This window comes from Heteronotia binoei, chromosome 13, assembly GCF_032191835.1.
Source record: "Heteronotia binoei isolate CCM8104 ecotype False Entrance Well chromosome 13, APGP_CSIRO_Hbin_v1, whole genome shotgun sequence".
Taxonomy (NCBI): Eukaryota; Metazoa; Chordata; class Lepidosauria; order Squamata; family Gekkonidae; genus Heteronotia; species Heteronotia binoei.
Genome location: NC_083235.1, coordinates 5,900,806 through 5,926,328, shown reverse-complemented (window position 1 = coordinate 5,926,328; position 25,523 = coordinate 5,900,806). Strand labels below are relative to the sequence as shown.

Here is a 25,523-nt window from a genome sequence, read left to right as displayed (position 1 = left end):
GTGAAATTGCATCAGAAACCCAACATCCTCCCAAATTGCTAGTGTGTCCGGAAAACTAGGAGTGTCGGTTTTCCCGGACACTCCTAGAGCTGCTGGCGCATGATGTCAGTGCCGTGATGATGTCGCTTATGAGTGACATCATTGCACCGCGCTTGCTCTGCGTGCACAAAAACAGTCCCCCTCCGGAGGCCGCAAAGGACTTGGCAGCTACATTGGGCCAGTGCGATGATGTCACTTGGAAGTGACGTCATTGCGCTGTCAGTGTCACGCACTGGCTGCTCTAGAAGCCTCTAGGAAAACTCTATGGCAGGGGTGGCCAATGGTACCTCTCCAGATGTTTTTTGCCTACAACTCCCATCAGCCCCAGCCAGCATGGCCAGTGGCTGGAGCTGATGGGAGTTGTAGGCAAAAAACATCTGGAGAGCTACCGTTGGCCATCCCTGCTCTATGGTTTCCCCGGACGGTCTAGCAATTTGGGAGGAAAAACTCTATGGTACCATAGAGTTTCCCTCCCAAATTGCTAGAGCGTCTGGGAAAACCATCGCTCGGAAGTGATGTCATTGTGGCGGCGATGTTGTGCGCCAGCCACTCTATGAGCCTCCAGGAAAACCATGGTTTTCACTGAAGCTCTAGCAATTTGGGAGGAAAAACTCTATGACAGGGGTGGGCAACGGTAGCTCTCCAGATGTTTTTTGCCTACAACTCCCATCAGCCCCAGCCAGCATGGCTGATGGCTGGGGCTGATGGAAGTTGTAGGCAAAAACATCTGGAGAGCTACCGTTGCCCACCCCTGCTCTATGGTACCATAGAGTTTTCCTCCCAAATTGCTAGAGTGTCCGGGTAAACTATCACATTTTCCTGGACACTCCTAGAGCGGCTTGTGCATGACATCGCTGGCGGGATGATGTCACTTTTGAGTGACATCATCGCACTGCACGTGCTTTGCGCGCACGGAAACAGTCCCTCGCTGGAGGTCGCGGGGGACTTGGCAGCCCTACTCAGACTGGGGCACGTCACACTTGTGGGTCACAGCCTGCCGGAACATTTTTTGCCACTGTGTGACACAGAGGGTTGGACTTGATGGGCCGTTGGCCTGATCCAACATGGCTTCTCTTATGTTCTTATGTTCATCAGCTCAGAAGACTTCAATGAAAACAGTTCTGTATCTTTCCAGAAATCTTTGCCTATCACAGCGTGCCACTTCCGTCAGGAGCCGCGCCGAGATCTGGAGCAGCCTGCCTGTTAATTACACAGGGTTTTTTGTCGTGGATTAACTGTCTTGCATTGATCACTTTTAATTAGGCAATTAAAACCTGAACAGTTTGGAGGACATTTAATGATGTTTTTTTAAAAAAGTTTCCCCGTGCTGGTTAAAGCAGTGGACTGTTTGGAAATGCTAATATAGCGGGCTCAACACATGACGCGGTTGCAGTGATTGTAGCTCTCTTTATTGATTGCAGCATAGTAACCCCTGTCGATGCACCTGTGCTTAGTGAGGGTGGTTTTAGTGACGCAAAGAATGAAGGCTTGCACACAGTAGTGTTAAAACCACTATATACAATTTATTTACACCTCCACTCTCCAATCCGGCAGAATGCTCCGCTGCACCTCCACCATACATATCCCACACACAGTAAAGTGTCTTTGTACATTTATAAATCAGGTCCAGCCAGGTAACCAATCAGCTTCCTGCTGAGTCATGCTGACATTGCTCAGGCTGATGCTATCTGGCAACCAGCCACCTTCTGTCGCTTAGATGATCTACCTGGCAGTTCAGTTACTTTCACTTTCCCGGCATGTGCTAGAAACTGCTAGGCTCTGCATACACACTGACACCCCTGGGATAGAAGACCGGTGAACTGGACCAACAGGGCCAAAGCTATACAGCAGGGGTGGCCAACGGTAGCTCTCCAGATTTTTTTTTGCCTACAAGTCCCATCAGCCCCAGCCATTGGCCATGCTGGCTGGGGCTGATGGGAGTTGTAGGCAAAAAAAAAGTCTGAAGAGCTACTGCTGGCCACCCCTGCTATACAGTTCAAGGCTCCCGTGCTGGGATGCCATTGGGTCATTCGAACCAGCAGCGAGCCAGGGATTGGCCAAGGGCAGCAGGGATTGGGATTCTCCTGCCCATTGTTCTTGAGTCCCCAAGCCTGGTTCTAAAGACTCCGGTGAACCAGGCAGGAAGATGGGTACCGCAATTGTAAAATTTGTCCTCATACACAACAGAGTCAAAAGGGCTTCCGTCGTTAAAATCAGGGTTGGCCAAACTGCAGTCTGGGTACCACGAATGCTGCTGGGATGGGGTTGCCAATCCCCAGGTGGGGGCAGGGGTTCCCCGGTTTGGAGGCCCTGCCCCCGCTTCAGGGTCATCAGAAAAGGGGGGGGGGAATGTCTGCAAGGCACTCCATCGTTCCCTATGGAGACCGATTCTCATAGGGTATAATGGAAAATTGATCCGCAGGTATCTGGGGCTCTATGAGGCCTGTTTTTTGAGGTAGAGACACCACATTTTCAGCGAGGCGTCCAGTGCTTCTCCCTAAACTACCCTCCAAGTTTCAAAAGGATTGGACCAGGGGGGTTCAATTCTATGAGCCCCAGAAGAGGGTGCCTCTATCCTTCATTATTTGCAAAGGAGGGAAGGCATTTAAAAGGTGTGCGGTCCCTTTAAAAGTGATGGCCAGAACTGCCTTTGGAGTTCAATGATGCTTGCCACACCCTTGCTCCTGGCTCCACCCTCAACATCTCCTGGCTCCACCTCCAAAGTCTCCTGGCTCCACCTCCAAAATCCCCAGATATTTCTTGAATTGGACTTGGCAACCCTATGCTGGGAATTTGTGCCCCATTTGAACAGAATGCAGGATGATACAAAGTGTTTGCAGCGGGAGGGGAAGGGGTCACCAATGACTGGTGGGCTGTCCGGCAAACCTAACTGCTTCCCTTTGGATGCATAAGAACATAAGAGAAGCCATGTTGGGTCAGGCCAGTGGCCCATCCAGTCCACCACTGTGTCACACAGTGGCCAAAACTCTGTGTCACACGGTGGCCATAAGGAGGTCCACCAGAAGCCTTCCTACTGTTGCCCCCCAAGCACCAAGAATACAGAACATCCCTACCCCAGACATAAGAACAGAAGAGAAGCCATGTTGGATTAGACCAATGGCCCATCCAACATTCTGTGTCACAAAGTGGCCAAAAAACCCAGGTGCCATCAGGAGGTCCACCAGTGGGGCCAGAACACCAGAAGCCCTCCCACTGTTGCCCCTCCCAACCACCAAGAATACAGAGCATCACGGCCCCAGACATAAGAACAGAAGAGAAGCCATGTTGGATCAGGCCAACACTCTGTGTCACACAGCGGCAAAAACAACAACAACAGGTGCCGTCAGGAGGTCCACCAGTGGGGCCAGGACCCTAGCAGATCTACTAGATGTAGTTCTGTCTGCTATAAGGCAAGAATCTCCAGTGGCACTTTTGTTTTGTTTTCAACCATCACCAGTGGTCTGACTTAGCCTCAGATCGCAAAGCATGGAGGCACACCATCCACCAGGCTGTCTCTTCCTTTGAGAACGCACGCATTGCTGGTCTTGAGGACAAAAGGAGATTGAGGAAGAATCGTACTGCTACAGCACCAACCTCAAATCAGACTTTTCCCTGCAGCCACTGTGGCCGGACCTGCCTGTCCCTCATTGGTCTTGTCAGCCACCAGCGAGCCTGCAGCAGACGTGGACTACTGCACCCTTCTTAAATCTTCGTTCGTGAAGCCAAGCCGAGAGAGTTCCTGCTACCTGCCTTTTCTTTTAATTGAGTTTCCCTTTTAAATTTTGAAACTCTGGGCTTGACCCGACTGTTCTAGGATTCAAGCCAAAAACAAAAAAAACACAAAAAATTGGTCTAATTTATAATAACTTTTCATTGCATTGTTAAATACTGTAGCATAGTAATTCATTACATTCCCCACCCCCCAAGTTAATTTCATTGTTCCATAGGAGCCGATGACTCATTTTTTATTTGTAATTAACCTAACAATGAAACCTGCTGTTAATTAAACTATCCGTTTTGTTCCAAATGAAAATTAATGCTCACAATATGTGGCGGTGCTTTTGGCAATATTGGACGTAATGATCCAATTTTTTTTTTAGAGTGGTCAGATGCAGAGTGCAGAGGTCTGTGGTGAGAGCCAGTTTGGTGCAGTGGTTAAGTGTGCGGACTCTTATCTGGGAGACCCGGATTTGATTCCCCACTCCTCCACTTGTGGCTGCTGGAATGGCCTTGGGTCAGCCAGAGCTCTTGCAGAGCTGTCCTTGAAAGGGCAGCTTCTGGGGAGCTCTCTCAGCCCCACCTACCTCACAGGGTGTCTGTTGTGGGGGAGGAAGATAAAGGAGATTGTGAGCCACTCTGATTCAGAGAGAAGGGCAGGGTATAAATCTATAGTCTTCTTCTTCTTTCACATCTTTTTGTTGTTCAGTCGCATAGTCGAGTCCAACTCTTTGCGACCCCATGAACCAAGTCACACCAGGCCCTCCTGTCTTCCACCATCCTCCGAAGTCTGCTCAAATTCGTGTTTGTTACCTCAATAATGCTGTCCAGCCGTCTCCTCTTTTGCCGTCCCCTTCTTCTTCTGCCTTCTGTCTTTCCCAGCATCAGGGTCTTCTCCAGGGAGTGCTCCCTTCTCATTGGGTGGCCAAAGGATTTGAGCTTCAGCTTCAGCATCTGACCTTCCAGGGAAGAGTCTGGGTTGATTTCCCTGAGGACTGACTGACTGGATCTTCTTGCAGTCCAAGGGACTCTCATGAGTCTTCTCCAGCACCACGGCTTGAAAGCACCTCTTCTTCTGCGCTCGGCCTTCCTTAGGGTCCAGCTCTCACAGCCATACAAAATGAGGGGGGGGGAGAGAAATCCCCTCACCTTTGCTTCTTCCCCGCTTCTTCTTCCTCCTCTTCTTCTTCCCCTCTTCCCCAGCCCTTCTCTGTGTCACCCTTTCTCTCTTTGAGAGCCAGTTTGGTGTAGTGCTTAAGTGCACACGGGGAGAACCAGGTCCGATTCTCCACTAGCCTTGTCCCGGGTCTCATGCTGCTCTTCTGTGTGGGGTTCCCATCAGATTTTGCACAAGCTGCCCCGGGGCTCACACTTGATCTGCCTCTTTCATGTAGCAATGAAAAAACAGGGATGGGGAGCAAGGCTAATTAACCAGAAAACACCAGGGTAATGAAAGCAATGTTGGGTAATGGGTAATGTTGGGTAATGAAAACATTGTTCTTAATCTCTCCGAGAGCTATTGGCCCAGCAGGAAGTATGTACCACTGAGTCGTGAACATGACAGAGGCTGTAAGGCCAAAGAAGAAGGGGACGGCCAAAGAGGAGATGGCTGGACAGCGTTACTGATGTAACAAACAGGAATTTGAGCAGACTTTGGAGGATGGTGGAAGACAGGAGGGCCTGGCGTGACTTGGTCCGTGGGGTCGCAAAGAGTCGGACTCGAATGACTTTAATTTGGTACTTGCTCTCGGCTGCTAGGACATTGTATGCGCAGCTGTGGAAACTGTGGAGAAACGCCATTTTAGTCAGTGGTGGTGCTTCATTTGGCAGGGGTCAGTAAATCCCTCAGCAAGCTTTGTAGCCTTCCCCTCACTCCCCCCCTCCCTTCCAGAGCCAAACCAACAACGCTAGGGGGAAAATCTCCTAGAGAGGCAGGAAGTGCTTTTGTTCTTGCCATGTGTGTTAGCAGGAAGAGAAGGGCAGTTGGAAGCCAGCGCTCGAGCGAGCATGTGGTGAGCAATGGAGGCTCCTGCCTGGGAGGCCCCCAGGCAGGCAGACTAAGTAAGTAATTCACAAGACAGGGCAAGTTTAGATCAGGGCCAGCAGGACGCGTTTATAACACATTTTGTTTGTCAGGCTGTTTGCTGTGCGTGTGCTGTGCTGTGCTAATTTTGTAGATGCAACTGTTTTTGTTTTGTTTTTCTTTCCCTATATTTTTCTCTTTTAAATAAATATATTTTTACTGTTTAAATGCTGGCAGTCAAACTCTGTACCACATAGATCCCCAGACCGCTTTAGACCACGCTGTGTTAAGAAGGGGGCCCCAGGGGAAGGGGGGAAGGCATGCAGTTGGATAAGGTGCCAATCCTCCAGGGGTGCCCCAAAGAAGCGCTGAGGTCTCTGTGAAACCCAAGTGCAGGGTGGCAGAGGACCTTGAGGCCTGGCCTCACAGCTGGAGAGGGGGATTGGGAGTCCTGTTCCTCTCAATCTGAACCCCGGGACTGAGCAGGTGGTGGCAGCGCGCCCAAGGGGCAGGAAGAGAAATAGCTCCCTTCAGGAGTTGGCGACTCAATAGGGAGCTGACGGGACCGGGTCTGAAGGCAGAATCGGGCCGGTTCCGCCACAGAAACAAAAAAAAAATACCAGAGAAATGGGACTGGATTAAGAAAGTTTTATCGTGGAGTGAGATGGACAAACTAACTAGAACTCTAAGAGACTATGATTTAGATATATTTAAAAAGGAGTGGAAGAAATTTAAAGAATATATGGAGAAAGAGTGGGATGTAAAAAGACATTGGACAATTTTTTAGTATTAATGAGAAAAAATATATATATTGAACTTTGATCGGTTAGTAGTACCTTTAGTATTGAATTTAAATCCATAACTTCAGGGAAGTCAACACTGGAGGGAGGGGGGGATTGAAATACCATATGGGTTAGTACAGAAAACGTATAATTAAGTTTTGTAACCATATGTTATCAATAAATTGTTAAAATGCAAAGAGTCGGACTCGACAGTGTGACTGAACAACAACTGATAGATGTATGGCTGTGAGAGCTGGACCATAAGGAAGGCCGAGCGCAGAAGAATAGATGCTTTTGAGATGTGGTGCTGGAGAAGACTCCTGAGAATCCCTTGGACCGCAAGAAGATCGAATCAGTCAGCCCTAAGGGAAATCAACCCTGGAAGGTCAGATGCTGAAGCTGAAGCTCAAATCCTTTGGCCACCCAAGGAGAAGGGAGCACTCACTGGAGAAGATCCTAATGCTAGAGAAGGCAGAAGAAGAACGGGACGGCAAAAGATGAGATAGCTGGACAGCGTTATTGATGTAACAAACACAAATTTGAGCAGACTTTGGAGGATGGTGGAAGACAGGAGGGCCTGGCGTGACTTTGTCCGTGGGGTCGCAAAGAGTCAGACTCGACTGTGCGACAGAACAACAACTGATAAATGTATGGCTGTGAGAGATGGACCATAAGGAAGGCCGAGCGCAGAAGAATAGATGTTTTTGAGATGTGGTGCTGGAGAAGACTCCTGAGAATCCCTTGGACCGCAAGAAGATCTAATCAGTCAGTCCTATGGGAAACCAACCCAGACTTTTCCCTGGATGGTCAGATGCTGAAGCTGAAGTTCAAATAGATTGGCCACCCAATGAGAAGGGAGCACTCTCTGGAGAAGACCCTGATGCTGGGAAAGACAGAAGGCAAAAGAAGAAGGGGACGGCAAACGATGAGATGGCTGGACAGCGTTACGAATGTAACAAACAGGAATTTGAGCAGACTTCGGTGGATGGTGGAAGACAGGAGGGCCTGGCGGGACTTTGTCCATGGGGTCGCAAAGAGTCGGACTTGACTGTGTGACTGAACAACAACTGATAGATGTATGGCTGTGAGAGAGCTATGGTCATTTGCCATTGCCTTCCCCATTCATCTACACTTCCCCTCCAGCAAGCTGGGTACTCATTTTACCGACCTCCGAAGAACAGAAGGCTGAGTCAACCTGAGCTGGCTACCTGAACTAGCTTCCGCTGGGATCGAACGCATGTCGTGAGCAGAGACTTCGGACTGCAGTACTGCAGCTTCACCACTGGGCTCTTCTATATCCCATGCATGATCATGTCACCCCTCAGTCGACATTTTTCCAAACTAAAGAGCCCCAAGCGTTTTAACCTTTCTTCATAGGGAAACCCTTTAATCATTCTAGTTGCCCTCCTTCTCACGATCTGCCTAATTCACAGGATCTTCGTTGCTGTAAGATGGCCATCTAGCCTCTGTTTGAAAACCTCCAAGGAAGCCTGCGTACACAGAATGAAGGTCTAGCTATAGTAAAATAGAATCTGCCCAGCTCTGGACTTTTATACATCTGGGGAGAGTTTGTGAGATGCATATATGCTAATGTCCATGATCCAGTTATGTAAGGAAGGCTCTGAACCATTGAATCATCGAAAGGGTTTTGGATGGATTCCAGCTCTTTTGGATAATTTAAGTCGAAAAAGTGCCCATCGGAGCATCAATTATGAAGACGATTTAACACACACAAATGAAGAAGTTAGCCTTACAAATCACCAGAACTGGTGCCGTTGATTTGGAAATTGCATGTCTAAGTAATGAAAAGAGAAATAAAAAAAGGACCTCTTTGCAAGCTTTTGGTGGCAAGTTCTTGGATATTCCAAATTGTTTTGGACATCACTTTAAATATTCCTTCTGGGTCAGCCATGAAGAATTACAGGGAGCGTCAGGAACAGGTAAGGCTGCCAACCTCCAGGTGATGACGGCGATACAAGCCAAAGGCTTCCGTGATAGGAAAGGCAAGGTCCCCTGTGCAAGCACCAGTCGTTTCCGACTCTGGGGTGACGTTGCTTTCACACCGTTTTCACGGCAGACTTTTTACAGGGTGGTTTGCCATTGCCTTCCCCAGTCATCTACGCTCCCCCCCCCCGCCCCGGCAAACTGGGGACTCATTTTACTGACCTCGGAAGGATGGATGGCTGAGTCAACCTCGGGCTGGCTACCTGAACCAGCTTTTGCCAGGATAGAACTCAGGTCGTGAGCAGAGAGTTCAGATCGCAGTACTGCTGCTTCACCACTCTGCAACATGGGGCCATGATAACCAGCCTCCAAAAGAGACATACTTGAAATTGTAGCAAAACCTAATAATATTTCCAAATATTCCAGTAGCCACAATTATAGTAAAAGGAAACAGAACGTCCTTTCTTCCATCCTCCAAGTCCTATAATCAGGGCTTTTTTGGTAGCAGGAATTCCTTTGTATATTAGGCCACACACCCCTGATGGAGCCAATCCTCCAAGAGCTTACAGGGCTCTTCTTGCAGGACCTACTCTAAGCTCCAGGAGGATTAGCTACATCGGGGGTGGGGGGTGGGTGTGTGTGATCTAAGAGCAAAGGAGTTTCCAGCTACAAAAAAAAGCCCTGCCTATACTAGTTCCAATGCAAATAAATGCAGTTATTTTTCAAATAAGAAGGAATAGAGGTGGAGATAAGGAATTGAAGCATCTTTTTGAGGATGTCCACCGTATTCAGAAGCCCGTGCCTTAAAATGCAGCCAGCAAATTATTCCAGTGCAACAATGTCGTATGTGTTACCTTGTTTCACATCCTGCTTCTTCAGGCTTCACGAAGACATTTTCAAATACAGAATCACCATGCTAACTACCGGTATTCTCTATGACTTTCCCTCCGCACAACCTCCAGGTGATAACGAATCTCCTAGTGACGGAGCTCAGTTCCCCTGAAGACAATGACTGCGTTGGAAGCGGGGGGGGGGGTTAGGGCATTTTACTTCATCGGAGTCCCCACCCCTCTAGAGATGTGAAGGCCAGGAAAAAAACAGAAAAATTTGGGGGGAAACCCAGTTTTCCCCCGTTTTTTTCCCTGAAGCCTTTTTTGGTTTTTTTCCGAAAAACTGGAAAAATGGAAAAAAATTTAAAAAAATTGATTATGGAAGTCTTATTTTAACATGATGAATAAAATATTTTAAGACAAGGTGTTCGAATATTTTCCAAATCATTTCTAAAAAATACGTATGGCATCACATTATTCCAATTTCTGTGCACTGAGGACAAGCAAGTCCTAGGTCATGCCCATTCATTGAAACTTAGTCCTACACTAAGAGCCAGTTTGGTGTAGTGGTGAAGTGCGTGGACTCTTATCTGGGAGAACTGGGTTTGATTCCCCACTCCTCCACTTGCACCTGCTGGCATGGCCTTGGGTCAGCCATAGCTCTGGCAGAGGTTGTCCTTGAAAGGGCAGCTGCTGTGAGAGCCCCCTCCAGCCCCTCCCACTTCACAGGGTGTCTGTTGTGGGGGAGGAAGGGAAAGGAGATTGTGAGCCGCTCTGAGACTCTTCGGAGTGGAGGGCGGGATATAAATCCAATCTCTTCATCTACCTCACAGGGTGTCTGTTGGGGGGGAGGAAGAGAAAGGAGATTGTGAGCCGCTCTGAGACTCTTCGGAGTGGAGGGCGGGATATAAATCCAATATCTTCTTCATCTTCATCTACACTCCCTTCTATACATTTCCCCCCTTCAATTGTTTTTATGAGAACAAGTTTTTTTTATTTTTATTTAATACTGTGGGGAGGAAATATGAATAATTGTCACTTCTAGATTTTTAAAAATTGTTTTGTGGAGGTTTTTTTTGTCTGTGCCGCACAAAATAGTAAACAGTTTAGGAGACGGTTGCTCCATTTGTTGCAATGGCAAATAAATATTATTTTAAAAAGTAAATTCTGTTTGCAATAATTGTTTGGATACATTATATTTTTCATATGCTAGGTGCGTTAATTTCATGCCAAGTAAAATTGTCCATAGTCATATCTTATGCTCCTAAAGTAACAGGATGACTTTCAATCTGGAAAAGAAAAAAGAAGTGCTAATGTAGCATTTTTTTTTTTCAATTTTTTCCAAAAATTTCCGTTGTTTTTTTTCTGGAAAGAAATTTCTGGAAATTTTACATCTCTGCTCCCCTCCTGAAGCCCCATCCTCATCAGCCTCCCCCCCAAAAAAAATTTCTAGATATTTCCCAACTTGGAGTTGGCAACCCTAAGAACAGTGTGAGGAAATTAATTTTTTTTTTAGTCTAGGAACTAATCAAGATCTTTTGTTATTTGGAACATTTGTATCCTTTATCTTTATCCTGAATGAGTCAGGGAATAACAATAGATTAAATGCAAAAATAATATATATTTTTTTGCCTATCGCATACCGGGTTCGTTTCCAGGTGTTGGTTCTCACCTTTAAGGCCCTATATGGCCAGGGACTGCATAACTTAGGGACTGCCTTTCCCCACATGTTCCCCGGAGAGCACTTCAGTCTGGGTCGCAAAATCTACTTACAATCTACTTGTGTGTGTGTGTATATATATGTGTGTGTATATGTATGTATGTGTGTGTGTGTGTGTGTGTCTGTGTATATATGTATGTGTGTGTATATACAAACATACACACACACACACACATATTGGCCACTGTGTGACACAGAGTGTTGGACTGGATGGGTTATTGGCCTGATCCAACATGGCTTCTCTTCAGTTTTTATGTGACACAGAGTGTTGGACTGGATGGGCCACTGGCCTGATCCAACGTGGCTTCTCTTAGTTTCTTATGTGAAACAGAGTGTTGGACTGGAGGGGCCATTGGCCAGATCCAACATGGCTTCTCTTATGTTCTTATGTGACACAGAGTGTTGGACTGGATGGGCCATTGGCCTGATCCAACATGGCTTCTCTTATGTTCTTATGTCTGAGAGCCACAAGACACGAACATCAGATGTCTGAGAGCCGCAAGACAGAGTGTTGGACTGGATGAGCCATTGGCCTGATCCAACATGGCTTCTCTTCTGTTCTTATGTGACACAGAGTGTTGGACTGGATGGGCCATTGGCCTGATCCAACAGGGCTTCTCTTATGTTCTTATGTGACACAGAGTGTTGGACTGGATGGGACACTGGCCTGATCCAACAGGGCTTCTCTTATGTTCTTATGTGACACAGAGTGTTGGACTGGAGGGGCCATTGGCCTGATCCAACATGGCTTCTCTTATGTTCTTATGTGACACAGAGTGTTGGACTGGAGGGGCCACTGGCCTGATCCAACATGGCTTCTCTTATGTTCTTCTGTGACACAGAGTGTTGGACTGGATGGGCCACTGGCCTGATCCAACATGGCTTCTCTTATGTTCTTCTGTGACACAGAGTGTTGGACTGGATGGGCCACTGGCCTGATCCAACATGGCTTCTCTTATGTCCTTATGTGACACAGAGTGTTGGACTGGATGGGCTATTGGCCTGATCCAATATGGCTTCTCTTCTGTTCTTCTGTTCTTAATCCCCAGCTGTAAGGAGAAAAGGCTCATGACAACTAGAGTCAGAGCCTTCTCTGTAGTGGCTCCATGCTGGTGGAATGAGTTGCTGGAAGAGGTCGGGGCCCTGCGAGAGTTCATACAGTTCTGCAGGGCCTGTAAGATGGCACTCTTCCACCAGGCATTTGTAAACTAGACTGCTGGCCACTGCAGTTCTGGGCAACATACGAATCACCCCTTACAGTCTGCTGTACAGAAGCTGCAGAGAGAACAACTTAAGTTCAGATCTGCTTTTCAGAGAATCATAAATTTGAAAACTTAAGATCATAGCACCAAAATAGTTTTATCTACGTGATGTTTTATATCACTCTGTGTCTTACAGTTTTAATGTTGCACCACTATGTCTACTCATGCGTATGCATGTCTATGTAAGCCGCCTTGAGCCCGCCTTGGCGGGGAGAGTGGGATATAAACGGAATAAAAGAAATAAATATACAAAAATGGCAATAAATAAAATACGAAAACATGGAAATATCTCAGTGATTACAATGTGGAATTGGTTGCCAGAGGTTGTAGCGACGTTTACAGGAATAAATAGATCGAAAAGAGGATTAGGTAGATTAATGGAGAAGTCTATCGATGGCTAATCGCTTTGCTGATTGAGGGAAAGCTCCAAAGGCACTAAACCTCTGAATCCCAGAGTCAGGAGGCAACGTCAGGGGAAGGTCTCAGACTCTGTGCCCTGTTGCTGGTCCTCCAGAGGAACTGGTTGGCCACTGTGTGAGGCAGGAGGCTGGACTAGATGGACCCCTGCTGGTCTAGGGTTGCCAATCCCCAGGTGGGGGCAGGGGATCCCCCGGTTTGGAGGCCCTCCCCCCGCTTCAGGGTCATCAGAAAGCGGGGGGAGGGGAGGGAAATGTCTGCTGGGAACTCTATTATTCCCTATGGAGATTTATTCCCATAGAAAATAATGGAGAATTGATCCGTGGGTATCTGGGGCTCTGGAGGGGCTGTTTTTTGAGGTAGAGGCCCTCCAGAGGAACTGATTGGCCTCTGTGTGAGACAGGAGGCTGGACTAGATGGACCTTCGCTGGTCTGACCCAGCAGGGCTCTTCTGATGTTCTTCTCAGAGGAAGGCCTCGACCTCTCTGCCCTGTTGTTGGCCCTCCAGAGGAACTGGTTGGCCACTGTGTGAGACAGGAGGCTGGACTAGATGGACCCTCACTGGTCTGACCCAGCAGGGCTCTTCTGATGTTCTTCTCAGAGGAAGGCCTCGACCTCTCTGCCCTGTTGTTGGCCCTCCAGAGAAACTGGTTGGCCACTGTGTGAGACAGGAGGCTGGACTAGGTGGACCCTCGCTGGTCTGACCCAGCAGGGCTCTTCTGATGTTCTTCTCAGGGGAAGGCCTCAGCCTCTCTGCCCTCTTGTTGGTCCTCCAGGGGAACTGGTTGGCCACTGTGTGAGACAAGAGACTGGACTAGATGGACCCTCCCTGGTCTGATGCAGCAGGGCTCTTCTGATGTTCTTCTCAGGGGAAGGCCTCAGCCTCTCTGCCCTGTTGTTGGCTCTGCAGAGGAACTGCAGACAGGAGGCTGAACTAGATGGATCTTCTCTGCTGTGTTCCAGCAGGGCTCTTCTGATGTTCTTATTCATGTTTTTCATGCCTTCTGGAACAGAATAATTCTTTTTTCTCTTCTTTTGCAGAAGCCAAAGGAGACAGTGGACTCAGGTTGGGGGAGCCGCTCGTACACATCCTGCAACATGTTGGGTGCGGACCTCCGGCGGCCACGCCGACGGCTCTCCTCCAGCCTGCTGGTCCCACCGTGGAAGCCCGGGGAAAGAGCACGCTCGCCGGAACCAGACAACGTTCAGAGGCCCACCACCCTGCCGCTACGAATCCCTCCCCGAATTTCTATCACCCACGCTGACCCAGACAGGTAGGGCAGAGGAATAGAGCGGCGTAATGTCATGGTTTAATAGATCTATTGAATTTTCAGTTGCAATGGAATGGGGGAGGGGAATAGAAGGGAAGGGGGAAGGGAAGGGTACATGAATTTGAAATTTTTTTGCAATGTTTCTACTTATACAATGCTCAGTTCATATCGTCATCGGTATCAGCGATCTTATAATATTCACTGCAAACAGATCTTATCGTTTAGTAATACAATACAATAATCATTAATATCTCTTGAAGCTCCTACTAAGACAAGAATATAGTTGTATATGGCAAAAGTTATTATAAATTACCTTAATTGTCTTATTTTGGAAGTTTATATATCACAACATAACCGGTTATATAGTGGTTCCCATATTTTCTTAGTTTCACAAAGATTGGCGTCTCTCCGTGTGGCTGATAGTGTATCTATTTCTGCAAATTCTCAAAGCTTAGATATTAATTCCTCTTTTCTTGGTATTTCTTGAGGTTTCCAGTATTTGGCATATATTATTCTGGCTGCAGTCACGGCGTGTACTAAAAACAATTTCAAAGATTTCAGGTTTTCACAGCTGGTAACATCATTAGGGTTTGTAGAATCTTTCGGGCTCAAGTGCCGTGTTCTACTGGAGAAAGTTTTTCTTCCAGACGTTTTGTTCTCGGCTGCAGAGAACATCCTCAGTGGCGTTGCAGCCGGAGCAGGCGCTCTGACCTTCTTGGCTGCTGTGCATTGAGCAGCCAAGAAGGTCAGAGCGCCTGCTCCGGCTGCAACGCCACTGAGGATGTTCTCCGCAGCCGAGAACGAAACATCTGGAAGAAAAACTTTCTCCAGTAGAACACGGTACTTGAGCCCGAAAGATTCTACAAACCCTAATAAAAACAATTTCATCCGTCTGGAATAATCTTCTGGTAGTATATTTAATAAGAAGAGCTCTGGCTGAAGTCTAGTTAAAGACGGACGATGAACTTAGCCTGCAAGAGATTATACTAGACTGGTGGACGAAGCTACAAATCAAATCTAGATTTGCAAAAGTTAAAAAGATTGGCTTGGCCAAAGATCAATTCGCCTTTTGACAAGATAGTGTTTGGACCAGAAACGGAGCGGCAAAATGTTGTTAGCCGCCCTGAGTCCGCTTGCGGAGAGTGCAGGATAGAAATTGAATGTAATAAATAATAATAAATAAATGTCACGGGACAGGATGGGAATGTGAAAAGAGAAGCTGATGATCGTGCTCAAAATTCTGATAATCATATGCTGACTAGAAGAGGAGAGGAGAGTGGGGGTACAACCTCCTGTTTCGAGTCCTCAGACTTGTAAATATAATTGCTGAGGCCCCAGGGGTTTTTTTTTGTAGCAGGAACTCCTTTGCATATTAGGCTATGCCCCCCTGATGTAGCCAATCCTCCTGGAATTTACAGTAGGCCTTGTAAAGAATCCCTGTGGCGCAGAGTGATAAAGCACTACAGTACTGTGATCTGAACTCTCTGCTCACACGACTTGAGTTCGATCCCAGCAAAAGCTGATTCAGGTAGCCGGCCCAAGGTTGACTCAGCCTTCTATCCTTCCGAGGTGGGTCAAATGAGTCCCCAGCTTGCTGCGGGGAAAGTGTAGAGGACTGGGGCAGGCAGTGGCAAACCACCCCGTAAGAAGTCTGACGTGAAAACGTGAAAGCAACGTCACCCCAGAGTCGGAAACAACTGGTGCTTGCACAGGGGACCTTTCCTTTCCTATGATTAAGTCCCTTGAGAGTTCACAAATACTTGCAAACTGCATCGCTCCTTCATATGAAAATTGTCTTGTTGATTGTTCAAAGAAATAGAAGCACAGACCCATAAGCCTCTGTCTCATTCCCAGCAGGACAGCAAAGTCTCAGCGTTTACATGGAGAAAATGGACAAGACACTTTTCATAGGGAATCTTGAAAGAGCCGTATTTAAGGAGCTGGACGGCACAAGCAGGTTATAGAAAGAATGAAGGAGCAGAAAAGAAGGCTTGCTTAGATTGAGATTGGAGGCGTGATGATTTTTATTTATTTATTTTTATTTATTTATGATTTATATCCCGCCCTTCCCACAAGTGGCTCAGGGCGGCTCCCAACAAATAGTCATACATAAAATTAAACAAGTATTTAAATATATAAACAATTAAAACATTTAAAACAGTTAAAACCTTAAAACCATTAAACATTCCAAAAATATGTATAACAGGAGTCTGGCAAAGCTACATTTAGTTTCTCATCTCAGCTAGGTGTAGGCTAGCCAGAAGAGGGTTGTCTTACAGGCCCTGCGGAACTGAACAAGGTCCCGCAGGGCCCTCACCTCCTCCGGCAGCTGATTCCACCATGTAGGGGCCATAACAGAGAAGGCCCTGTCCCTAGTGGATTTTAGGCGGGCTTCTTTTGGCCCAGGGATAATGAGAAGATTTTGGGTTCCCGATCTCAGTACTCTCTGGGGAACGTGTGGGGAGAGACGGTCCTTCAGGTAGGCAGGTCCCAGGCCATATAGGGCTTTAAAGGTAATGACCAGCACCTTGTACCAAACTCGGTACATCACTGGAAGCCAGTGCAGAGTCCGAAGACCCGGCCGAATGTGTCTCCATCTTGGGAGGCCCAATAGCAGCCGGGCCGCGGCATTCTGATGCACTTTGCAAGTGTTTATGAACTCTCAAGCGACCTTCTATCATGTAAAGGTGAAGATAGTCCCCTGTGCAAGCACCAGTCGTTTCTGGAATGACGTTGCTTTCACAACGTTTTCACGGCAGACTTTTTATGGGGTGGTTTGAGTGGTAAAGTGGCCCCATGGAGCAGAGTGGTAAAGCAGCAGTACTGCAGTACTGTGATCTGAATTTTCTGCTCACGACTTGAGTTCGATTCCAGTGGAAGCTGGATTCAGGTAGCCAGCCCAAGGTTGACTCAGCCTTCCATCTTTCCGAGGTTGGTCAAAGGAGTCCCCAGTTTGCTGGGGGGAAAGTGTAGATGACTGGGGAAGGCAAGGGCAAACCACCCCATAAAAAGTCTGCCGTGAAAACGTTGTGAAAGCAACGTCATTCCAGAAACGACTGGTGCTTGCACAGGGGACCTTGGCTTTCCTTGTAAAGAAGAGCCCTGTAAGCTCTAGGACAGGGGTGGCTGAACTGCGGCTCGGGAGCCACGTGTGTCTCTTTCACACATAGTGTGTGGCCCTCAAAGCCCCTACAGCCCCATCAGTCAGCTCAGAGAAGGCATTCCTCTGTTTAAATCACTTCTCCAAGCTGGCCAGTGACTTGGAGGATGCCTTTAAAGTTGCTTTCTTTCCACTTCTCCTCCCCACCCCCATCTATTTGCCTTCCTTCCTTGTGGCTCTTGAACATCTGACATTCATGTCTCGAGGCTCTCGAACATCTGACGTTCATGTCTTGAGTAGTGTTCCCTCTAAGCTGTGGAGTCTTGTGAGCAAAAAACCAACTTTGTGAGCTACTGGCAATTAGATTGTGGGCCACTGCATAAATTGGTTTGCACTGAGGCCACCTTTCCTGAGCTGAGACAAAAATGAGCGAGCCAGAGGCTAAAGAACTGTGAGCTAGCTCACACTCACTCAGCTTAGAGGGAACACTGGTCTCGAGGCTCTCAAACATCTGATGTTTATTCTACGTGACCCTTACGTTAAGCAAATTTGGCCACCCCTGCTCTAGGAGGATTGGCGTGGGCCGTGGCCTAATATGCAAAGGAGTTCCTGCTACAAAGAAAGCCCTACACTGCCACAAAGCTTTCCATGATATGGTTGCCAGCTCTGGGTTACGAAATGCTGGAGATTTGTGGGCGGAGTCCAGGAAAAGATGGGTTTGGGGTAGAGAGAAACCCCAGGAGGGCATACTGCCCCAGAGTTCACCTTCCCAAGCAGCCCTGTCCTCCAAGAGAACTGATCTCTTGTCGCTAGGGTTGCCAAGGCCCCTGTGTCCTGGAGTGGGGGAGACTTTCACACGTGCATGATGCAATGAGGTAACCTGGAAGTGAGGTCATCGCACCGGCGACACCATGCGCAGCCGCTCTAGGCATTTACGGGAAAACTCTACGGTTTTCCCGGACACTCTAGCCATTTGGGAGGGGGAAAACTCTATGGCACCTATTGTACCATAGAGTTTCCCCTCCCAAATGGCTAGAGTGTCCGGGAAAACCGTAGAGTTTTCCCGGAACTGCCTAGAGTGGCTGCTGCACACCGTCACCAGTGCGGTGACATCATGTCTGGGTGACGTCATCACGCTGACAATGTAGGGGGAGGTTCCCCCCTGCAGGCCCACATTGGGAACCTCCTGGGCAGGGGAAGCCCCACCCGGACTGGGGGCTTGGCAACCCTATTTGTTGCCTAGAAATCAGTTGTAATTCTGGGAGCTCTCCGGACCCCATCAAGAGGCTGGCAACCCTAGCATTGGGGTGTTAAATACTGAACGATATGTGTAGAGTTTTGCAGAGATATGAAGAACGACTGTTGTGCTACGAAGCCAAGCCACCAGCCGAGTGGCCAGAAAGATCGTTTTTGCGCCGGTGTTTTATCGATACGCTAAAGCGTTGCTGCTCTAGAACCCAGGGTTTTATCGATGTGCTAAAGCATTGTTACTCTAGGCCCAGCGTTTGCGTTCATGTGATCGGCGATAATTTATGAACGAGCTCTGGCTGGAAGGTGGGCGGAGTTGGGACTGCGGCAGAAATTACATCGTGCGTCGTATTAGAAAATGGCGATTTATGAGGCTGCGTCTACAATTCCAAGCGGGGGCAGAGCTGGGAGGCACAATAAAAGAGTAAGCTCAAGAGTCATGGGGAGGGACGGCGGCTCAGTGGTAGAGCATCTGCTTGGGAAGCAGAAGGTCCCAGGTTCAATCCCTGGCATCTCCAAAAAAGGGTCCAGGCAAATAGGTGTGAAAAACCTCAGCTTGAGACCCCGGAGAGCCGCTGCCAGTCTGAGTAGACAATACTGACTTTGATGGACCCAGGGTCTGATTCAGTATAAGGCAGCTTCATACGTTCAAAAGGACAAGTCCTCTTGTGGATCAAAAATTGGCTAATTAATAGGAAACAGAGAGTGAGTATAAATGGGCAATTTTCGCAGTGAAGGATGGTAAGCAGTGGGGTGCCGCAGGGCTCAGTACTGGGCCTGATGCTTTTTAACTTGTTCATTAAAGATTTGGAGTTGGGAGCAAGCAGTGAATTGGCTAAGTTTGCGGATGACACTAAATTGTTGGGGGTGGTGAGAACCAGAGAGGATTGTGAGGCACTCCAAAGGAATCTGTCGAGGCTGGGTGAGTGGGCGTCCACATGGCAAATGAGGTTCAATGTGGCCAAATGCAAAGTAATGCACATTGGGGCCAAAAATCCTAACTGTAGATGTTCTGGAGCTCCACTCCTGTGGGCCCCTGGTCATAGAGGACTCTTTCTGCCTATTCTTTCATAGGAGACTGGAAATCTGATAATGCTGATATTACTATAATATAATTTTTGTGTACAGAAAGATCCAGTAAAAACATATCATAAGAAGCTCAGATGGACCTAATCCAGGGTTTCCCAAACTTTTCCCCTCTGTGGCCCGGTTTTTTCCCCATGGTCCGGGTGGAGGACACTCAGAGAGCACTACAGAGACTGCACGCTGGCCAGGAGCTTTCCTTGCCCTCTCTGATGTTCGGAAACATCAGAGAAGGATGGGGGAGGGTTTCTGGCCAGTGCACAGTCTCTGTACTGCTCTCTGAGCGTCCTCTGCCTGGAGGACGATAGAGAGTGCTACAGTCAGTGTTGGCATTGGCATGGGGGGCAGGGGCTGGAGCGCGGCACCAAAGATAAAGAAGGGAGGGGGGCAGGGGCAATGGGTTGCCCCTGGCGACCCGGTATTGAGGTTTGCATGGCCCAGTACCGGGGTGCGACCCTGCAAATGGGAAACACTGACCTAATTTCCTGGTATATCCTTGGTCAAGATCTGTTTCAGACAGTTCCATCTCTGGGTTGACCCAGGCGGTAACGAAGCATTAGTGCTTTCTAGAGGGGCTGCGCGAACTGCACTGGCTGCCGATTGTATACCGGGTCCAGTACAAAGTGCTGGTGATTACCTTTAAAGCCCTATATGGCCGAGGACCGACCTACCTGAGGGACCGTCTCTCCCCGTATGAGCCCCAGAGAGCACTGAGGTCAGTAGGTAAAAACAGATTGACCACCCCTGGGCCAAAAGAAGTTAAACTTCGGACTACCTATGCACGGGCCTTCTCTACCGCGGCCCCTTCCTTGTGGAATCAACTCCCAGAGGAGGTGCGGGCCCTGCGGAACCTTGATCAGTTCCGCAGGGCCTGCAAGACCACCCTTTTCAAACAGGCATTCATGAACGGCTGACCAAGTCCACAGAGAAACATCAAAACGGTCCAGTCTGGAGATCCGCCATCATTCACAAACTGACAGGCATAGCGTCGACTAATAACGGTACTGTCAGATCTAACTTAATGTTTTTAGATTTAGTAACTGCTTTAACTAATGTATTAATCGGTTTGGGGTTAATTTAATGTTTTGTTAAACGTACTGTTGTTTTGCTGTTGTTAGCCGCCCTGAGCCTGCGTGGCGGGGGAGGGCGGGATATAAATAAAATTTTACTTACTTACTTACTTACTTACAGCAACATTTCAGAGGAGCTTTAAGAGCAAAATTAATAAGCACATTTGAAACTTTTCCCTGTGTGCTGCAAAACATAATACTTTGGTGTTGGATAGAGGGATTCTAAACGCCATGCAGGTGAGGTACGAAAAATGAGAGATCCAGAAGCAAGACTTGATTAATACTTTAGGAGGCAGTCGAAGACAATTTTTTTAGGATTGTGTTAGATGAATTTAGTTCTTTGGTTATCAGCAGTCCTAATTATGATTTTATATTGTGATCTTTTGTGTGCATTTCCCCCCCTAGCTGTTGTTTTATTTACTTGTGAGCTGCCCTGAGTTTCTCAAGGTAGAACTCAGTGACTAATAAATGTCTTAGGGATTTCCCAAACTTTTCCCCTCCCTGTGGTTTTCTCCCTGTGGTCAGGCCGAGGATACTCAGGGAGCGATACAGAGACTATGCACCGGTCAGGAGCTTTCCCTACCCTCTCTGGTGTTTCCAAACATCAGAGAAGGATGGGGGAGGGTTTCTGGCTAGTACGCAGTCTCAGTATCTCTCCCTGAGCGTCCTCTGGGCGGATCATCCTGCGTGCCAGCCAGGAACTTTCTCTGCCCTCTCTGATGTTTCCGAACATCAGAGAGGAATGGGGGAAGGCTTCTGGCTAGCGTGCAGTCTCAGTATCTCTCCCTGAGCGTCCTCCAGGCTGATCATCTTGCATGCTAGCCAGGAGCTTTCCCTGCCCTCTCTGATGTTTCTGAACATCAGAGAGGGACGGGGGAGGGCTTCTGGCCAGTGCGCAGTCTCAGTATTGCTCCCTGATCCTCCTCCAGTTGGAGGAGGATCAGGGAGCACTACGGACACTGTGTGCGGCCAGGAGCTTTCCTCGCCCTCGCTGATGTTTCTGAACATTAGAGAAGGATGGGGGAGGGCTTCTGGCCAGTGTGCAGTGTCTGTAGCACTCTCTGAATGCTACAGGTGGTGGTGGCTTGGGGGGTAGGAGCTGGAGTGTGGCGCAGCATGCAGCGCCAAAGATAAATAGAGAGGGGAGGGGGAGGGGGCTGTTGGGCCCCCCTGGTGACCCAGTATTAAGGCTTCCATGGGCCTGGTACCGGGTCGTGACCCTGCAAATGGGAAATGCTGTCTTGGGGGTATAAATGAATTTGATTTTTTTTTTGGGGGGGGGAGAAATATTTGTGTGTATTTGCATGCATTCCAAGAAGTTGTGGTTGACTGATGGCGCCCCTTACTGGGGCTTGGGTGTTCAGAGAGGTGGCCTGCTATTGCCTACCTCTGCATCCCAGCCCTGGTATTCCTTGGAGGCCTCACATCCAAGCACTTGCCAGAGTTGACCCTGCTTAGCTTCTGGGACCTGACAAGATCCAGCTCAGGGCAATGAATGAATGAATGAGCAAGCCCTGACAAAAAAAAGCAGATCCTTACCCAGAATCTGTTGTTCCTATGCAAATAGATGCATTGGTAGTGTTCGTGTTGTGATTGCTACGTTTGCATGGTGTTTATATTTGGGGCAAAGGGCAAAATATGTGAGGAGATTGACAGAAGGGAAAAGCCCAGTCCCCCTTCAGGTGGAATAGTTTCTCTGGGTCTGGGATGGAAAAACTACAGCTCGGGAGCCGCAAGTGGCTCTTTCACACATTTTATGTGGCTCTCCAAGTCCCACCCCCCCACCATCAGCTACTGGCTTGGAGAATGCATTTAAAATTAAAGTTGCTTTCTTTCCACCTCTCCCTCCCTCCTCCTTCACTCCATTCCTCCCTCCCTCCCTCCTCTTCTCTCTCCCTCCCTCTCTCCCTCCCTCCTTCCTTCCTTCCCTCCCTCCCTCCCCCCTTTCAAACATCTGATGTTCGTGTTTGCAGCTCTCAGACATCTGACTTTCTTCTTTTATGTCTTTTATGTTAAGCCAGTTTGGCCACCCCTACTCCGGGTGTTGCAAGGGGACTTGTGCAAATGACAGACAAGTATCCTAGTCAGTCATAGTTGCTGCCCGGTCGGTCAGAAAAAAGAGGGTACTTTGAGCTCTAGAGTTGAGTCCACAAACAGCACCATAGACACCAACCAGATTTGCTGGGTATGAGCTTTAGCGAATCAGAGCTCCCTTTGTTAGAAATGGAGCTCTCCAGACTCATCCGTGTTCTTATTTTCCTCACTCGTTCCTTCATTCCCGCCCCCCCCCCTCCTGCTCTGTGCTTGTTTTGTTCTCCCTAGTGCAAGGGTGTCAAACGCATTTGTTACGCGGGCCGGATCTGACATAAATGAGACCTTGTTGGCTGGGCTTTGTCAAGCCAGGCCGTGTGCGTACCTGTTTAAGATTAGGTAGCAGAGGTATAAACTTTATAAAGGACACAGACAAACACAATTATAGATTTGTTTTTTGTTTTTAAACCTTAAAATACAGCATGCTTAAAACGTTAGCACTTGTTGGTCTTAAAAGGTGCTTTCTTTATATTTCTCCCACGGTGTCCAGGGAACTGGGCAAAGGAAGCTCTGGCTCTTTCCTTCCTTCCCCAGGGGGCTAGGAGGGGGAGGAGCCTCAGCCAATAGAAGGAAGAGAGGCTTGGCTCAGTAGCTCTGCTGTGCGATTGAGAGAGCCTGGCAAAGCAAGCTCTCCCTCTCCCCCTTTCCTCCCCAAGAGAGGAGCCTCAGCCAATAGAGAAAATAGGGGGTTTGCTCTGCAGCTCCTGTGCGATTGAGCAAACCTTGCAAAGCAAACTGTTATGCAGAAGGAAGCAGATGACAGTCATTTGCTCAGGGGCCTGATAGGAGCTCTCCAAGGGCCTGGTTCGGCCCCTGGGCCATAAGTTTGACATCCGTGCGGTGATGCAGAAGGAAGCAAGAGAGGGGGAGAAGGAAGCAGACTTGCTCGTGGGCCTGATAGGAACCCTCCAGGGGCCTGATCCAGCCCCCAGGCCATATGTTTGACACCCCTGCTCTAAAGGGTCTCTACGGGGCTCCCCCATTTAAATCTATCTGTACCTCCCCAGGCCATCATAGCTGCTGTTGGAATCTGTCACTTAGAGCTTGGTAACTTGTGATAAAACTGAGATGATGTTTTATTTATGGGAATAAAGTGCTAGTGAATTTAAGGGGAGGGTGGGTTTGGTGTGTGATAAACCCAGTTTGCTTCTTTCTTTCATAGATCAATATTTATTAATTGACGTTTAAGTGTGTTTTGTCTTGGGCTGTAAGAGACCGTTCCCACAGGGTTTTCCTAAAAGCTTGATGTGCGTTGGTACTACATCTCCAGGGCTTCCTGGTATAAAAGAGAGATGTTACAAAGCTCCAGGAGATTGCGTCGCTTGGAGCAGCAAGTGTCTTGTAAAGAGACATCTGCAATTCCCAAGAATTTAGCTGGATCGTAAACGGCAGAACGTCATCTGCCAGTCAAAGATCTGACTGTGACGATCCATCAGAATGATGGCGATGATGTTGGTAATGTAGCATAGAGGTTAGAACGACGGGCTAGGATCTGAGCGACCCAGGTTGGAATCCCCGCCTCTGCTATGGAGAGTTGCTGGGTGACCGTGGGCTAGTCACACGTTCTTAGCCAATTGCTGAGCAGTCGGGTTAGAACGGATAAAAGGAAGTCCTTCTTCACCCAAAGGGTGATTAACATGTGGAATTCACTGCCACAGGAGGTGGCAGTGGCTACAAGCATAGCCAGCTTCAAGAGGGGACGGGATAAGCATATGGAGCAGAGGTCCATCAGTGGCTATGAGCCACAGTGTATTGTTGGAATTGTCAGGGCAGTGATGCTCTGTATTCTTGGTGCTTGGGGAGGGGGGGGCAAAGTGGAAGGACTTCTAGTCCCAGTTGTGAACCTCCTGATGGCACTTGGGTTTGCGTTTTTTTGCCACTGTGTGACACAGAATGTTGGACTGGATGGGCCACTGGCCTGATCCAACAGGGCTTCTCTTATGCTCTTATGCTCTTATGCTCTTAAGAGGTCCTTTGCGTGGGTCGCGGCGCCCAGGGAGGGGAAATAGCTCTCCCAACCTTCGACGGCGCACCATTGGAACCAGTGCGCCAGGTAAAGAGTTTGGGTGTTTTACTGGAGCCTTCATTATCAATGGAGGCCCAGATAGCAGCCACTGCCAAGTCAGCATTCTTCCATCTGAAGCGGGCAAGGCAGTTGGCCCCCTTCCTGGAACGCCGCGACCTCGCAACAGTGATCCATGCAACGGTCACCTCAAGATTGGACTACTGTAATGCCCTCTACTTGGGGCTACCTCTGTGCCGGACTCGGAAGCTGCAGCTAGTGCAGAATGCGGCGGCCAGGCTGTTACTGGGGCTCCCGAAATGGGAGCACATACAGCCGGGGCTGCGCGGACTGCACTGGCTGCCAGTTATCTACCGAGTCCAGTACAAAGTGTTGGTTATTACCTTTAAAGCCCTATATGGCCGAGGACCTGCCTACCTAAGGGACCGTCTCTCCCCGTATGAACCCCAGAGGGCACTGAGGTCAGCAAGTAAAAACAAAATGACCATCCCTGGGCCGAGAGAGGCCAAACTCCAAATCACCAGAGCACGAGCCTTTTCAGTTGCGGCACCTGCACTGTGGAACCAGCTCCCGGAGGAGGTGCGGGCCCTGCGGAACCTCGACCAGTTCCGCAGGGCCTGCAAGACTGCCCTTTTTAGACACGCCTATAATGATACGGACTGCTGAGTTGCAATGAACGAAGAACCGCCATCTCTAACACCATTTAAACTGGCAGAATCAGCGCTAGAACAGCTATTACTGCCAGATATATATATAATGTAATGTAAAATTAAGTATTTTAACTGAATTAACGGGTTTTTATATGTGTAATTTTAATTGTTAATCTAATGTTTTACTACTTATGTTAATATATTACTTGCTGTTAGCCGCCCTGAGCCGCTTTGCGGGGAGGGCGGGGTAGAA

General features: G+C 48.4%; 1 protein-coding gene across 1 annotated transcript in view; it reads left to right on the top strand.

The window, feature by feature from the left end:
• The window catches only part of PDE4A (phosphodiesterase 4A), a 593,319-nt gene that overhangs the window by 50,684 nt on the left and 517,112 nt on the right, over nt 1–25,523 (top strand). Inside the window, exon 2 of the mRNA XM_060252691.1 lies at nt 13,776–14,008. Coding sequence (XP_060108674.1) covers nt 13,776–14,008 — 233 coding nt within the window. The remainder of the gene's footprint in view (nt 1–13,775; nt 14,009–25,523) is intronic.